Source organism: Microtus ochrogaster, unplaced genomic scaffold (genome assembly GCF_000317375.1).
Source record: "Microtus ochrogaster isolate Prairie Vole_2 unplaced genomic scaffold, MicOch1.0 UNK38, whole genome shotgun sequence".
Lineage (NCBI taxonomy): Eukaryota > Metazoa > Chordata > Mammalia > Rodentia > Cricetidae > Microtus > Microtus ochrogaster.
The window spans coordinates 3,219,619-3,235,011 of NW_004949136.1; the positions used below are offsets into that span (position 1 = coordinate 3,219,619).

Consider the following 15,393-nt stretch of genomic DNA (forward strand, 5'->3'; position numbering starts at 1 on the left):
TAAAAGCGTGCGCCACCACCGCCTGGCTGGAAACTTTTATTAGTTATGAATGATCAGCCTTATCTAATGCTTGTCCCACTAGCTCATAATTTAATCTGTTTTCATCTGTTTTGCCTTAGGGTTTTTTACCTTTTGTTCTATGTGTTCTATTTTCCCTGCCTCTTCCATGGCTGGCTGGCATCTGGTATATATAGATGGAAGTTTCTGCCTGCCCAATCCCACAGCCATTCAGTCCCAAATAAACACACAGAGGCTTATATTAATTGTAAACTATTTGGCCTATTGCTCAGGCTTATTACTAACTAGCTCTTACAACTTAAATTAACCCATAATTCTTATTTCTATTTAGCCATGTTGCTTGGTACTTTTTCTCAGCAAGGCATTCTCTGCTTGCTTCCCCTGCGTCTGGCTGGCAACTGTGTCTCTGCTTTTTCTCTTCCCAGAATTCTCCTAGTCTGGTAGCCCTGCTTATAATGCCTGCCTGGCTATTGGCCAATCACCGTTTTATTAAACCAATATGAGTGACAAATCTTTACAGTGTACAAGAGCAATATCCCAACGCATGACATCCCCCTTTTTCTTCCTCCCTGCCCCCAGCCTAGATTCCTCCTCCTTATTCGCTACCCCACTACTGCCTAGCTATTGGCTGTTCAGCTTTTTACTATATCAATCAGGTGCCTTAGGCAGGCAAAGTGAAATAGCAACACATCTTTACATAGCAAACAAATGCAACACACCTTTCTATAGTTAAAGTAATATTCCAAATTCCACAGCAGTTGCCTGGGTTTTTTTTTTTCCTTCAATCTACTTTCCCTAGCAGAACTGATCAGTCCTAAGTGTAGGGCTACAGGGTCTGAGGTCAAGAACCCTAGGGAGGGATGGGTCTTATAAACTGTCAGCTTGGGGTTTGGAGGAACAGTACTGATCCCTAGCACAGCAAACTCCAGTACAGGCTGAAGGTGTGGATCAGTTGGTAGGTGCTTGCCAGACACACACAAAACCATGGATCTGAGACTCAGTACTCAAGGGATGGAGTAGAACTTCAGTGTCCAGTGTGATGGTACAAGCCTTTAATCCCAGCACTCAGAGACAGGTAGATCTCTGAGTTCTGGGACAGCCTGGTCTACAGAGTCAGTTCCAGGACAGCCAGGTCTACACAGAGAAGCCACATCTCAAAAACCAAACCAAAACAAAACCCAAACAAACAAAAAAGGAAGTTCAAGGCCAAACTGCTTAGAAGAGACCCTATCTTTTTTTTGGCTTTGTTTTTTGAGACAGGGTTTTAGCCCAGGCTGGCCTTGAACCCACAGAGATCGCCTACCTCTGCTTTCCAAGTGCTGTTATTAAAGGTTTGTGCCACCACATATGAGTTCCAGCCAAGATGACATAGAGAGACCCTGTCTTTAACAACAACAAAGATTTGGGGCTGGGCATTGTGGCACATAATTGTAATTCCAGCACTCGGTAGGTAGAGGCAGGAGAATCACCTGAAATTCAAGACTATCCTGGTCTACACAGCAAAGGCCAGGCCAGTCAGTGTCACACAGCATAGCAAGACCCCGTCTCAGGGCGGGTGGGCGGCAGAGATGGACGACATAGTGGGTAAAATGCTTGCCATACGAGCCTAATGATCCCTGGAACTTACCCATGGTGGGAAAATAACAGTTCTCAAATGTTGTCCTCTACTTTAAAATTGATGGACTGTAGCCAGCAAGACAGCTCACAAGGTGAAGGTGCTTATTACCAACGCTGAAAATCTGAGTTCCATTCCCAGACCCCACATTTCTCTGATCGCATGGACATTGTGATGTGTACAGCATGACATAGACATCACCGCATACACACAAATAAAACAAATTGATGGATTGGTGGGGTGTCGGTATTGAAGTGCTTTTGGAACATGTTTGAAGTTCAATCTATAATGCCAAGAAAATAACCTGCCATGTAGTCCAGGCTGCCCTCCAGCTCACAAAGATTTGCCTCAGACTCCCAAATGCTAGGCTTGTGTCACCGTGCCTGGATTTTTGCTTTTTGTTTGTAACTTTGGCTGCTTTGTCACCGACTATGCGAACCAGGCTGGATTTGCCTCCTGTGTGCAGGGATTAAATGCGTATGCCATCATACCTGACACAACAATAACACAACTAATGGGGGCTGGAGAGATGGCTTGGCAGTGAAGAACACTGGCTGCTCTTCCAGAGGACCTCAATTCAATTCCCAGTGCCCACATGGTGCCTCACAAAGGTCTGTAATTCCATTCCAGGAGATCTGCCACCCTCTTGTGGCCTCCACAGGCACCAGGCATACATGGGGTGCACATACACACATGCAGACAAAGCGCCCATATAAATAAACGTTTTAAAAACATCTGGCGATTCCGTGTGGATATATATTTTGCAGCAGGAGGCAGTGGAAGCATAGTTGCCTGCACTCAATGCTGGCGCTCCATCCGCTGACCTCACTAGCTTACAGGGCAGAGGAAACTAAGGCAGAAACTACTGGGTAATAGTAGGGTCTGTCTTAACTGGTGGAACCTTTGGTCTTGAGCATAAATAACAGCGTCTCACTCAGGCAGGCACAGTTGCACACACCTTTAATGCCAGCACTTGGGAGGCAGAGGCAGACGGATCTCTGTGAGTTTGAGGCCAGCCTGATCTACACAGTGATCTACAAAGGACAGCTAGCACTGTTACACAGAGAAAAACCCGTCTCAAAAAACAAGAGGCTGGAGAGATGACTTGTAGGTTAAGAGCACTGATTGCTCTTCCAGAGGTTCTGAGTTTAATTCCCAGCACCCACATAGTGCCCAGCACCCACATGGTGGCTCACAACCATCTGTAATGAGATTTGGCGCCCTGAATGTCTAAACCCTGTATATATAACAAATAAATCTCTTTAAAAATAATTAAAACAAAACAAAATAAGAACAAAGAAGTATAGAATGGTCTGTTAAATAACATTTCTGTGTTTCGTTTTTCTAGTCCCAGGTTCTTACTGTGTCGATTCTCTCCCAGTGGCTTCTGGATCTCTCCAGGATAACAGAGCCCTAGTAACTGGCATTTCCTCCCAAAGACATAACCAGGCCTTTAGAATGGGGTCCACAGAGCACTCTGCCTGCGGTGTAGGAAGCACAGTGGAACAAACCCTCTGGACCCTAGGAGAACCAACAGACATGCAAGTGACTATTTCTAGAAAGTGGGTCAGAACTCAGAACACATTCCGAGGGTACAGTTTGTGGTGAACTGCCTGCTTTGATGTGCAAGGGCTTGGTTTCAACTGCTTCACAGAAATCTCTCTCACCAGGCTGAGAGTAAAATGGTGGTTGTTATGGTCTGAGTGCACCAGGACCATATCCCCCACCTCTTGGACATGAGGGGTCCGCACAGATCCAGATGGACTTCTGGCCCAGCAGTTTGTCCTTGTTGGCCCCCATCATACATCATACCCAGCCCTTTCTGAGAAACCAGGGGCTGTGGACACCAGCAAATCATTCTTTATGAAATGAACAGTGCTACCATGGAGTTGGGTTGGTTTCTTGCTGCTGTGTAAAAAGTCACATCTATTACCTCAGAGCTCCACGGTCTAGCCCTGCTCAAAAGTCTCAAAAGCTTGATGTCAGAGTATCTCCAAAGACTGGTGGCCCACTTCTAAACCGCCTACAGAATCTGCTTCCTCCACGCTGTAGGAATGAAGACATTTTGTCTTGGCTGTGGTCTAGGACTATCTCAGCTCCCAAAGGCCACCCTTAGGCCTTGTTCTGTTGCCCACCCCGTGGAGACAGGGTTTCTTTGTAGCTTTGGGGCTTGTCCTGGAACTTGTTCTACAGACCAGGCTGACCTCAGAGTCACAGAGATCTTCTTGTCTCTGCCTCTCGAGTGCTGGGATTAAAGGCGTGTGCCACCACTGCCGGGCTCAGTGGGATTCTTAGTTCTAGGGAGCTGCTCCCCTGGATTGGAGAGACTAGCTCCCTGAACCTGCTCTGGTGGCTTTGTCACTAGAGCAGGGACATTCTCTCATTTTTTTTCTTTAGTTTTTGGAGACAGGGTTTCTCTGTGTAGCTTTGGAGCCTGTCCTGGAACTTGCTCTGTAGACCAGGCTGGCCTCAAACTCATAGAGATCGACCTGCCTCTGCCTCCCGAGTGCTGGGATTAAAGGTGTGCGCCACCACTGCCCGGCGGGACATTCCTTCACTTTTTAATGTTATGCAGCCTAATCTAGTGTGCATCTGACTGTGCTGCTCACACTCACACTTACACAGAGGCCTCCATGGTGCAGACCCCAAACGGCCATAGTCTTGGGAATTCTTGGACTTTTACTCACCGTGAGGATTTGATAGGGACCGTTTTCTCCACGTCTTGTCTGTCTGAGGCAGCTCTAAAAACCACTTTAGTAATTTTGTGTGCCATCAGGCCAATCTAGTTAGATGGCCCAGACTTGTTTTTGTTACATTTATTTTAAAACAGGTTCTTACTGATGGTGATCCTCCTGCCTCACCTCTTGAACGCTGTGGTACGAGGCATGTGCCACCATGCCCATCCCACCTCTGTCATTTAGAAGTGATCATAAGGGGCTGGAGAGATGACCTAGTGGTTAAGAGACCTGGTTGCTCTTACAGAGAACCCAGGTTTAATTACCAGCCCCTAAAGGTGGCTACTACCTGTAGCTCCAGTTCCAGAGGATCTGATGCCCTCTTCTGGCCTCAGAGTGCACTTCAGGTAGTACACAGTCTTGTGCAGGTGAGATACCCATACACAAAAAAATACCTAAGTTTTAGATGTATTTATTATGTATACAGTGTTTGGTCTGCAGTATGCCTGCAGGCCACAAGATGGCGCCATATCTCATTACAGATGGTTGTGAGCCATCATGTGGTTGCTGGGAATTGAACTCAGACCTCTGGAAGAACATCCAGTGCTCTTAACCGCTGAGCCATCTCTCCAGCCTCCACATATAAATATTTGTAAATGATCATAAACGGGAGGTGTGCAGTATGTATCATCCTAGCACTTGGTGTGCAGAGGCAGGTGAATCTCTGTAGGTTCGGGTCTAGTCTGGTTTATATAGTGAGTTCCATGGCAGCCAGGGCTATGTCTTAAATTAATTAATCAATTAATTAATTAACTAATTAATAGATTATAAAAGATAAGTGTGCTGGTCTGTCCACAGGGCAGACTGGTACATCCATCTAGTTCAGCACCGAATCTTGAGTGCTTGGCACATGGTGGGTGTGCAGTAACCGCTGGATAAATGAAGACCGATGTGGGTCTTTATGACGAGCAACAGTGGATGCATAAGCAGCTCTCGGTTTGTGCCTGTGTCTGGTCTGAATATATTCCTCGGGACCACAAGAAGCCTGTGGTGGGGGAGCCGAGCCTGACTGAATCTCTGGTCCTGTGGTTTTTCTTCCCAATGAGCCGGGCTGCCTGGAATGTCCGAGTCACCAAGAATAGGAGCCAGCATCAGATTCTTAGTCTTTGTGCCTAGTGGGCTGGCTGATACCCCTTGGCTGGCCACACCCCTAAAAGAAAGGGAGATAGGTCTAGGGTTCTGGGTTGGCTGAGGCTTGGCCAAAGTACTACGAGGTCCATGGTTTTGCTTTGTCCTGGTCTGTTCTTTTTCTAGAGGGACAAAGATTCTAGGTGGGACTGGGAACCAAGGGGCAGGGAGCTGGGGGCTCCACAGTACAGACTGGGAAGGAGCTGGAGTGGCTCAGGCCTTTGGCTGTGGGAGGGGCAGGTGGCTTGGTTAGCAGCCCAGGCTGCCTGCTTGGCTCCAGTTCTTGTCTGTGGTTATTTCCTGCTTAAGGATGTGGTGGTGGGGGCTGGGAAGAGGGCAAACAGACTTCTGCTGTCCATCTTGGCTCCTCTGGCCTACAGTAGAGGATAGGATGGGGGAAGAAGGTGTTGGCCAAGGGTCATCTGTTCCCGTGTGTGTCTCTGGGGGGGGGGTGTCAAGGCTCCCATAGATACCAGCATCTGGCCTGTGACCTGGAAGTAAGCTACTGGGATTTGTAGTTTGAGAGTTCCCCAAACCTCAAGTGGAGCCCTGAGGCCAGGAGTCTGCACAGGGAAGATCTGAGCCGAAGTGTAGAACAGGTGCCCCAGACTCCTCCTAGCCTGGGCCACCTCTGTGTCCTTCCATCATTTCCTGAACACTCTGCCTCCGTGGAGAGAAACAGGACAGCCTGGGACAACCATGGGAGAGTGGGGAGGGGAGACAGATACAGCAGAAGTGGGGAGAGTGGGGAGGGACAGCCTGGGACAACCATGGGAGAGTGGGGAGGGGAGACAGATACAGCAGAACTCAATCCCCCAGCATGTGGGGTAGAGACAGACATCAACACCACTTAGAAAAATAGAAGGGACGGCCAGAACAGGAGGACTGGGAGATGGCCTGCTGGGTGGGACTTGTTTTTCCAGAATAAAAGGCCCAGGGAAGAGCTGGGGGCCAACTTCGTGCTCTGCCTGGCCCAGATCCTGGGTGGCTCCCTTAAGTCCTGAGAGACTTCCTATAACCTCACTGCTGGTCCTCCTGCTGGTCCTCCCTGTTTCCCCCTCCTCTCCAAGAGCCAGCTAGGCTGAGGTTCTGGCTTGTCTGAGGATTTGGGGTCCCCACCCCAGCCCCCAGGGATAGGGCCTGTACCGATTACTATCTAAAGAAGTGGCTTAGCCTGCTTAAGGGCTTCTGAGGTCTTTTGGATTCTTTTCCTTTCTTGTTCTGAGGTTTGCTTAACTAGTAGGAGTGGGCTGGTACACAGTGCTGCTCTGTTATTTCCCATTTGTTTATATGACTTTGTTTTCCCAGGGTTTCAAATTTATGCTTTCTGTTGGGAGCGTTCCACTCCCCTTTCCTCCAAGTGGAGGTTTCCCAGATCATAGTAATCCAGTCCTAGTTTCAGAACTGGGTTTGCCTTATGAATGTGGACATCATCAGGCCATGAGGAAAATCTGACCACATGGGCACTCTGTCCTCGGTGTCCAGATGTCCTACCAGTCATCTCCCTGGTTGGCTGTTCTTCGTTTTGTTTAAGACAGGGTCTCACTGTGTGTAGCCATGATTGCTCTGGAATTCACTAGGAGGACCAGGTTGGCTTCAAACTCATAGAGATCCACCTGCCTCTGCCTCCCAAGTGCTAGAATTAAAGGTGTGGGCCACTGTGCCTGCCTGGATGATTAGTCGTTCTCGATCCTAAAAGATAACGGTACCCATAGAGCCATCGTGTTGTCCCCAGGTAGCCCACCATGGTGCCAGGGAAGGGCATAGTAAAATCACCCTCATCTGAATTGGAGCCGGAAGAACCGCCTGATCTGGCAGGGAGAAAGTAAGAATGGAGAAAACAGCCCTGGTTCCCTGGCCTGGCTAATGGCATGGGAGAGGATGCAGACCATGCACATCCAGACACGAGTTCTGCTGCAGTTCAGAAAGTTTACCAGATGCTTGGCACCCACATGGCCTCAGGAATCCTCACACTCAGGCCTCTTCATCTGCCCCTCCCCAGGACTGACCAGCGACTGGCCGAGAGCAACTACTCGGACCCTCCCACCTTCTGCCGAGGTTGGGGGAGGCCAAGCAGTAGAGCGGCGCAGTGGGCGGGACACAGACCCGGCCCACAGCTCCGTGATGTCAGCGGGTGCTGGCAGGGAGGGGGTCGGCTGTTTTTCTGGAGACTTAGAGCCGAGTAAGACAAAGCACAGCGCGGTCCCTGCAGGCGCCATGGAACGACTGTCCTGTGTCTTGCTGTGGAAACTGGTGCTTCTTCAGAGTGAGTGTGAGAGAGGGTGGGACTGGGCGTGGGACAGTGAGTGGATGAGCTGTCTGTGTTGAGGCTGGGAGGAGTAGGGAGCACTCATCAAAGCAAAGAGACTGGGCTGGGTGCCTCAAAACAGCAGTTCACCTTCAATTCATGAAGTCTTCATGTACTCTCACAGAAATCCCAGAGGGCCCAAATGGGGAGGATGTAGCCAAGGGTGCTTCCTGCGCCCGCTGTGTGACTTCAGGGTCAGCTGCTCAGGGCGCAGTCCTCCCAGATGTGGGGAGGGGAGTTAGTGGGGCTGACAGCAAAGGGACTAACAGAGTCTGCTCCAACCCCTTCCTCAGGGCCCCCAGGCCTGCCCACTCTGGCCTGCTGACCAGGCACATTTTCCCTAGAACTTTGGCTCTTACGCCACTTCCCACAGCAATCTCTGGGGCCAGTGGTGGCAGATCGTGATTTGCTCCCTGTGTCACCTGTTGGGACTGTAGCAGGGGTCCAGACTGGCACCGCAGTACCGCCTGGAAGGGGTGTAGGACAGGACTATGGATGACTGAGTCTGACTGGGTCCTAAAGGTCCAGCACAGACGCAGATATTACTGCTGGTTGTCCCGGTTCCCTGCAGCTCACGGCCAGGTGTCCGATTTCTCACTTAGCAAAGCTGTCAGTATAGCCAGGAATGTGACACTAAGGGTGTAACCTGCAGCTTCCTGCCAGAAATGGTTAAGTGGGCATCATGGCAACACAATGCCAGGAGGCCCCAAGTCAAGTGGCCTTCCAGCTTGTGGGTCCTGGGATCAAAGGCGAAGAATGCCGACAGCTTTATCCCTCCTCTCCTACAGGCCCCGCTGTCCTTCTGTACTCAGGTTAGTATCTCCTACCCAGCTCTGGGCCAGGCCCCTTTAGGGTCCCCTTCTCACCCAACCCATTCTGCCGCTGACTCCTCCTTCCTGACAAGGGCCCTCAGGTACCGCAGCAGCCAGCAGCTCTGTGGTGTCCGAGTCCGTGGTGAGCTGGGCAGCTGGGACCCAGGCGGTGCTGCGCTGCCAGAGCCCGCGTATGGTGTGGACCCAAGACCGGCTGCACGACCGCCAGCGCGTGGTCCACTGGGACCTCAGCGGCGTCCCGGGCAGCCAAGGGCGCCGACTCGTGGATATGTACTCGGCGGGTGAACAGCGTGTGTACGAGCCGCGCGACCACGGCCGCCTCCTGCTGTCGCCTTCTGCCTTCCACGACGGCAACTTCTCACTGCTCATCCGTGGTACGCTGTGGAACCGTGGTGGGGCAGAAACTTTGGCAGGAGTTGAAACCTTGGCAGGGGGTTGGACACGTACCTTTGACGAGGCGAGGCCTGTGAAAGGGTGGAAACTCGGAGGGGCGGGGCCACGCAGGGGACAGAACCATTTTAGGGGAGGGACTATGGAGGAGGATGGGTCCCACACGCTGAGGTTATCTTCTGCGGAGCAGCTGTGGAGGAGGGAGACGAAGGGGTGTATACCTGCAACTTGCACCACCACTACTGTCACCTCTACGAGAGCCTGGCCGTGCGCCTCGAAGTCACCGACGATCGTGAGTGCGCCCCTCACCCTCCTTTGCTACTCCCATCCCTGCCGCAGCCGGTCTTTCCCCTTCCTCACTTCTACCGGGCTGTGATCTGGCTGCCTCTCTCAATGCATCCTCAGCCCTGTTAGCTCGCGCGTACTGGGACGGCGAGAAGGAAGTGATGGTGGTGACCCGCGGCGCGCCGGCACTGCTGACTTGCGTGAACCGTGCGCACTTGTGGACGGACCGCCACTTAGAGGAGGCGCAGCAGGTGGTGCATTGGGACCGACAGCTGCCTGGGGTGTCGCACGACCGCGCTGACCGCCTGCTTGACCTGTACGCATCTGGCGAGCGCCGCGCCTACGGACCATCCTTTCTGCGTGATCGCGTGGCAGTAAACGCCGACGCTTTTGCACGCGGCGACTTCTCCCTACGCATAGATGCGCTCGAGCCGGCTGATGAGGGCATCTATTCTTGCCATCTGCACCACCACTACTGCGGCCTGCACGAGCGCAGAGTCTTCCACCTACAGGTCACTGAGGCTGCCTTTGAGCCACCTGCTCCTGCCTCTCCCGGTAATGGGTCTGGCCACAACACTGCTCCTAGCCCAGGTGTGTTGTAGCCTGCTGGCCCCAAGAAGGGGCCCTAGTGTGACCTAGGGTGCTGAGGGTACCGCGGAGAGTTTCTTTCTCCTCTCTCTCTCTATCTGCTTTTTTTTTTTTTTTTTTTTTGAGACAGGGTTTCTCTGTAGCTCTGGAGCCTGTCCTAGAACTGGCTCTTGTAGACCAGGCTGGTCTCGAACTCACAGAGATCCACCTGCCCCTGTCACCTGAGTGCTGGGATTTAACGCATGCGCCACCATGCACAGCATGCCATACATAAGATTTCTGATGCTTGCTACTTCTCTGTAGATCCCACACTGGTAAGTAGATCCCGAGGTCACAGCGTCATCAACGTCATTGTCCCAGAGAGCCACGCACACTTCTTCCAGCAATTGGGCTATGTGTTGGCCACCCTGCTGCTTTTCATCTTGTTGCTCATCACTGTAGTCTTGGCGACACGCCATCGTCACCGCGGAGGTGAGGTGGGACCCTTGGAACAGAGGGGCCCAGGTTAAGGGAGGATAGTGAGACTCACTAAATACTCCTCTCTTCACAGGATGCGAGACCTCGGACAAAAATGCTGGGAAATCCAAGGGGTGAGTTTGCTTGCCCAAGCCTTCTCCCGGACCTGCCCTGCCCTGGCCTCCTAACCTGCCATCTCCCTTTAGGAAGGATGTGAACATGATGGAGTTTGCTGCGGCCACAAGGGACCAGGCCCCTTATAGGACTGAGGACATCCAGCTAGGTAGGAGTGAGGGCCACAAGGGTCCAGGGGAAGTACATTTTTGGGTGGGACTTAACTCTTTTCTTCTAACCAGATTACAAAAACAACATCCTGAAGGAGAGGGCTGAGCTGGCCCACAGTCCCCTGCCTGCCAAGAATGTGGATCTGGATAAAGGTGAGCAGTGAAGGGAGAACCCAACACCCCATCCCACACATGACTCTACAGGACCCTGTAGATAGGAGACTCCTGCTATCTTCTCTGAGAAGGCCTTGGGAAGTCACGCCAAATATCTTCCCTGACTTTCCCACTGGGGCTAAGGAACAGAGAGCAGATACTAGCCATTTTCTTGGCTTCCAGAGTTCAGGAAGGAGTACTGCAAATAAAAGGATCCTGAGCTTCTGGCTGGGCCAGCAGCTCTATACCAAAGGATGTCTCCCTGACCCTCCTGTGGCACTCCCGGCTTCTTCTCAGCGGCTGGTCCCGCTTTCGTAGAAACTTGGCCTGAATTTGGCCGAGCAGCTGCCTGCACTTTGTTCTTCCAAGAATCACCCTCACCTTGGTGCACAACTGTGGGTTCCCTGGAGATGCTGGTATAGTATGGTTGCTGATGACCCTCACCTTGGTGCGCAACTGTGGGTTCCCTTGAGACGCTGGTATAGTATGGTTGCTGATCACCCTCACCTTGGTGCGCAACTGTGGGTTCCCTCGAGACGCTGGTATAGTATGGTTGTTGCCTTTCAGTCACCTGTACTCCCAACTTTGACACAACGTCCACTAAATGCACAGTCTCTCGTGGCTTCTTCCTGCTAGGGTCAAGAAGACATTTAGACTCCTAGTCACTGTTCAACATGTTAACCATTGTCTTGGGGAGCCCCCAGGAACTTTCTGGACTGCACTATGCCTATGCATCACTCAGAGCCCTGCTGTCACATGTTCTGAGTCACGGGCCCTCCACTTGGAGCTGGCCCATTGCCCCTGTTCTGCTTCAGATCCCTTTCTGTTGACGGCCTTCCAAGAGTCGCACCAGCAGTTACTGGGTACCGTGTGGCTCTTGGGCTCCACATCCCCCTTTGCTGGAGTGTGGGATTGGGGCTCTACTTGTCCTCTGCTTTGGCTGAAGATGGGGGAGAAGGTTCCGAGTGGCCTGCGCTGCCACACCAGGCAGCTCCTACTGGGGAAGTTTTCATGTCATAATAAAGAACACATCTGATTCTCAGTCTTGGCCCTGCTGTTCCCCTTCTGTTCAGGGAGGACATATCCAGGCCTTGGGAGCCCCCAGGGCTTTCATAACCTTCACATGAGTTCTGCTATCCTTCCCTACCCCTTGAGTGGAAGCTCTATGACTAAGTTCTCCTAGGATCAGATATCCTGTGACACAAGAACCCGTTTTTCATGGCGAAGGACTTTCAATCCCTTTTCCAAGTCATGTGTGGACAGGAAAGACAGGGGAGAATACAATGGCAGAGGGGGAGATAGGACATAGAAGGAAATGGTGTTGGCCCAGTCCTTTGAGAAACAGATGCTAAGATGGAGTAAAAAGAAGAACAAAGATAGACAGGCAGGCTCCCCAAGGATACAGGTCTGAGGAGATTTGGGCAGAAAGAGCCCCAAGAGGCAGGGCTTGGCCAACAGGAGCAGGTACTGGTTTTCAGGTACTGGTCTCCTGGGGCTAATCATGACTGGGCACTGGCTGTGGGACCTCAGTAGAAGCAGAGGTAGAAAAGCAGCTAAGAGGGCTGGAGAGATGGCTCAGAGGTTAAGAGCACTGCCTGCTCTTCCAAAGTTCCTGAGTTCAATTCCCAGCAACCACATGGTGACTCACAACCATCTGTAATGAGATCTTGTTCCCTCTTCTAGCCTGCAGGCATGCAAGCAGGCAGACCACTGTATATTTAATAAATAAATATCTAAAAAGAAAAAAGAAAAGCAGCTAAGAGAGGACACAGGATCCTTTCCTCTCTCTCTCTCTCTCTCTCTCTCTCTCTCTCATAAAAACTTCTTTCTTTCTTTCTTTCTTTCTTTCTTTCTTTCTTTCTTTCTTTCTTTCTTTACTTCTTTCTTTCTTCCTTTCTTTATTACGTACCCAGTGCTCTGTCTGCACACATGTCTGCAGGCCAGAAGAGGGCAGCAGATCTCATTATAGATGTTTGTGAACCACCATGTGGTTGCTAGGAATTGAACTCAGGAACTTTGGAAGAGCAGGCAGTGCTCTTAACCTCTGAGTCATCTTTCCAGCTGCCCCCTCCCAATCTTTTTAAAAAATTAAAAAATTTAAAGCTAGGGGCTGGAGAGATAGCTCAGAGGTTAAGAGCATTGCCTGTTCTTCCAAAGGGCCTGAGTTCAATTCCCAGCAACCATATGGTGGTTCACAACCACTTGTAATGGGATCTGATGCCCTCTTCTGGCCTTCAGGCATACATGGAAGGAATGCTGTATACATTTGGCTCAGCATTTAGGAACAACGACTGTTCTTCCAGAGGACCCAGGCTCAATTCCCAGCACCCACGTGGCAGTTCATAACTTTCTGTAACTCCAGTTCCAGGGTACCCAATACCCTTACACACACATACATGCAGTCAAAACACCATTGCACATAAAATAAAAATAAATTATATATATATCTTAAATTTTTAAAAATTTATTATTTTATGTATATAGGTGTTTTGCTTGCTTGTATGTCTGTCTGTGTACCACATGTGTGCAGTGCTCATGGAGGCCCAGATGTTTGTTTTGAGACAAGGTCTCACTATATAGCCTGCTCTGGAACTCACAGAGATCCATCTGCATCTGCTTCCCTAGTTCTGGGACTGGATTAAAGCACATGTTGTCATATCCTGCTTTATCGTTTCTTTTCATCTACATTGTGTGAATGTTTGTAGATAGATGAATGGTATGAACATGGGGGTCAGAGGATAACTCACAGAAATCTATCCTCTCCTTCCTCAGGTGGTCTTCAGCCTACACTATGTGGGTCCTGGGGTTCACACTCAAGTCATCAGACTTAGCAGTGGGCACCTTACGTAGCTGAGCCATCTTTTTGTTCCTATTAACTCTTGCTCCCCTCCAATGCTCTCCCAAGAACAGTGAGGACAGGAAGGGATGGCAATCACCCACTAGGACCTCAGTGACCTGTTGGGGTGTGGCTTGAGGAAATACCTCACGCTAGTGGCCTCTGGTCCCCTCAGTGGTCACACCGCCACTAAGACCCCTCCTAGAATGGCACAGGTTCTGGCCTCACACCCACCTCTTCCACAGTGACCCAACCTGCCCCTATCAGCATCAACATCAGTACCATGACTCCTACCAGGCCTCTGGCTTCTAGTTCCTCCTATAATTTGGGGTGAGTGTCAGGTGGGAACAAGAGCATCTGGACAGTGGGGACCCTTGATTATGAGTGCTACTGACCAATAAATAGATTGGCAGTATCATGTGTCTAGCTTGAGGTGCACCCCAGAATAGGACTGTCTTCCTTCTCCCTTGAGCAGACCCGCTGAAGCCATCTTGCCTGGTTCCTTCAGGTTACTTCTGTAGAGATTCAAAGAAGAGGACCAGCTGCTGGGAAAAGGGTCCCCAGGATAGCAGGCCCCTGTGGAGTAAGGGTTTACTCCCAAGGACTCTGCCTAGGCTGACTTCAGAGGCCTTTAGTATGCATCCACTGCCTTCTGTCCCAGCGGCGGGGTCTTTCCTTGTGCTGGCATAGTGTCTGTGAATGGTCCCAGGTTACAATAGGCACCCCTTGTCTCCCATCACTGACCAGTATCCTATGCATTATTCTCTTATTACTGGCTAGCGAAGGACTTTAGGCCATCTTGGAGTAGACCTAAAGTAGCTTCAGGCTAGCAAGGCAGTAAGTGGCTCAACTCTACAGGATGAGAGGGGCATCCCCGTCTTCCTGGGCCTGGAGAGGACACCTCTTTTTTTTTTTTTTTTCTACAATGTCCAAGGCAAAAATCCCTTTGGCTTCAGTCGCAGCCTGGGCCTCGCCTGGACATCTGTGTGCACACATCTGTGTCCCCACTAGTATTTACTCATTTAAATTTCTTGGGAAATCCAATAAGGCAATAGGCATAAGAACTGAGTTCGGCATTAGCATGGGGCGCAGTAAGGTTCTCGCTGTCTAGGGCTAGACACAGGTATCTTCAGTTTCTTGTGGAGCGACCGGAAGCCTCCAGAGTGGCCAGCGCCTCCGGATTCCGGGCACTGGGATTGGGTCGGGAGAACCAGACCACCCCAGCAGGACGACTCTCCTCTGCTCCCTGGCAGATCTTATTGGCTCAAAGGGTGCAACCTCTTCAGGGTTCCTCTGCCTTCCTGGGGCTGAGTGTGCCCATTTGCACACACATCCCAGACCCAGACGCCGCACGGATTCATGCCTATTGGGAATCTGTTGCGAGCGCAGGGTAGGGCTTTCGGCTCCTGGCGAGAGGAGAACTCAGAGTTCCGCCCTGTCGTACTGCAAACCAGCTAGGCTTCCAGAACCCGTCGGGTCCCATCCCGGTTACCCCGCCCGTGAGCCAGCCGCAGTCCCGCCCCGCCCCGAACCCGCCCTGCGCGTGCGTAGCCCCGCCCCGCTCGCGCTGCGGGCGTCCAGTGACGTCACCGGCTCTGGCGCGCCCTCCGGTGGCCGCGGGCTCAACCCCACCAGGCGGTTCTTGGAGCAGCCCAAGGGGGCGGTGGGCGGCAGTAACCCTCGGAGCTGCTTTTCCTCGCGCCCGCTCCGGGGCTGGCAGCGGATGGGCGGCCGCGGGCCGCGGGACAACAGGCGGGGAACGGG

General features: G+C 51.5%; 1 protein-coding gene across 1 annotated transcript; it reads left to right on the forward strand.

The window, feature by feature from the left end:
- The first annotated feature begins 7,214 nt into the window (after nt 1–7,214).
- Nucleotides 7,215–11,243, forward strand: Mxra8 (matrix remodeling associated 8). The gene is made up of 10 exons (XM_026789998.1): nt 7,215–7,762; nt 8,593–8,616; nt 8,709–9,011; nt 9,218–9,319; nt 9,433–9,903; nt 10,204–10,371; nt 10,451–10,490; nt 10,563–10,639; nt 10,713–10,793; nt 10,977–11,243. The coding sequence occupies exons 1-10, from the start codon at nt 7,363–7,365 to the stop codon at nt 11,000–11,002; spliced, it is 1,692 nt and encodes a 563-aa protein (XP_026645799.1). The 5' UTR covers nt 7,215–7,362; the 3' UTR covers nt 11,003–11,243.
- The last annotated feature ends 4,150 nt before the right edge of the window (nt 11,244–15,393 follow it).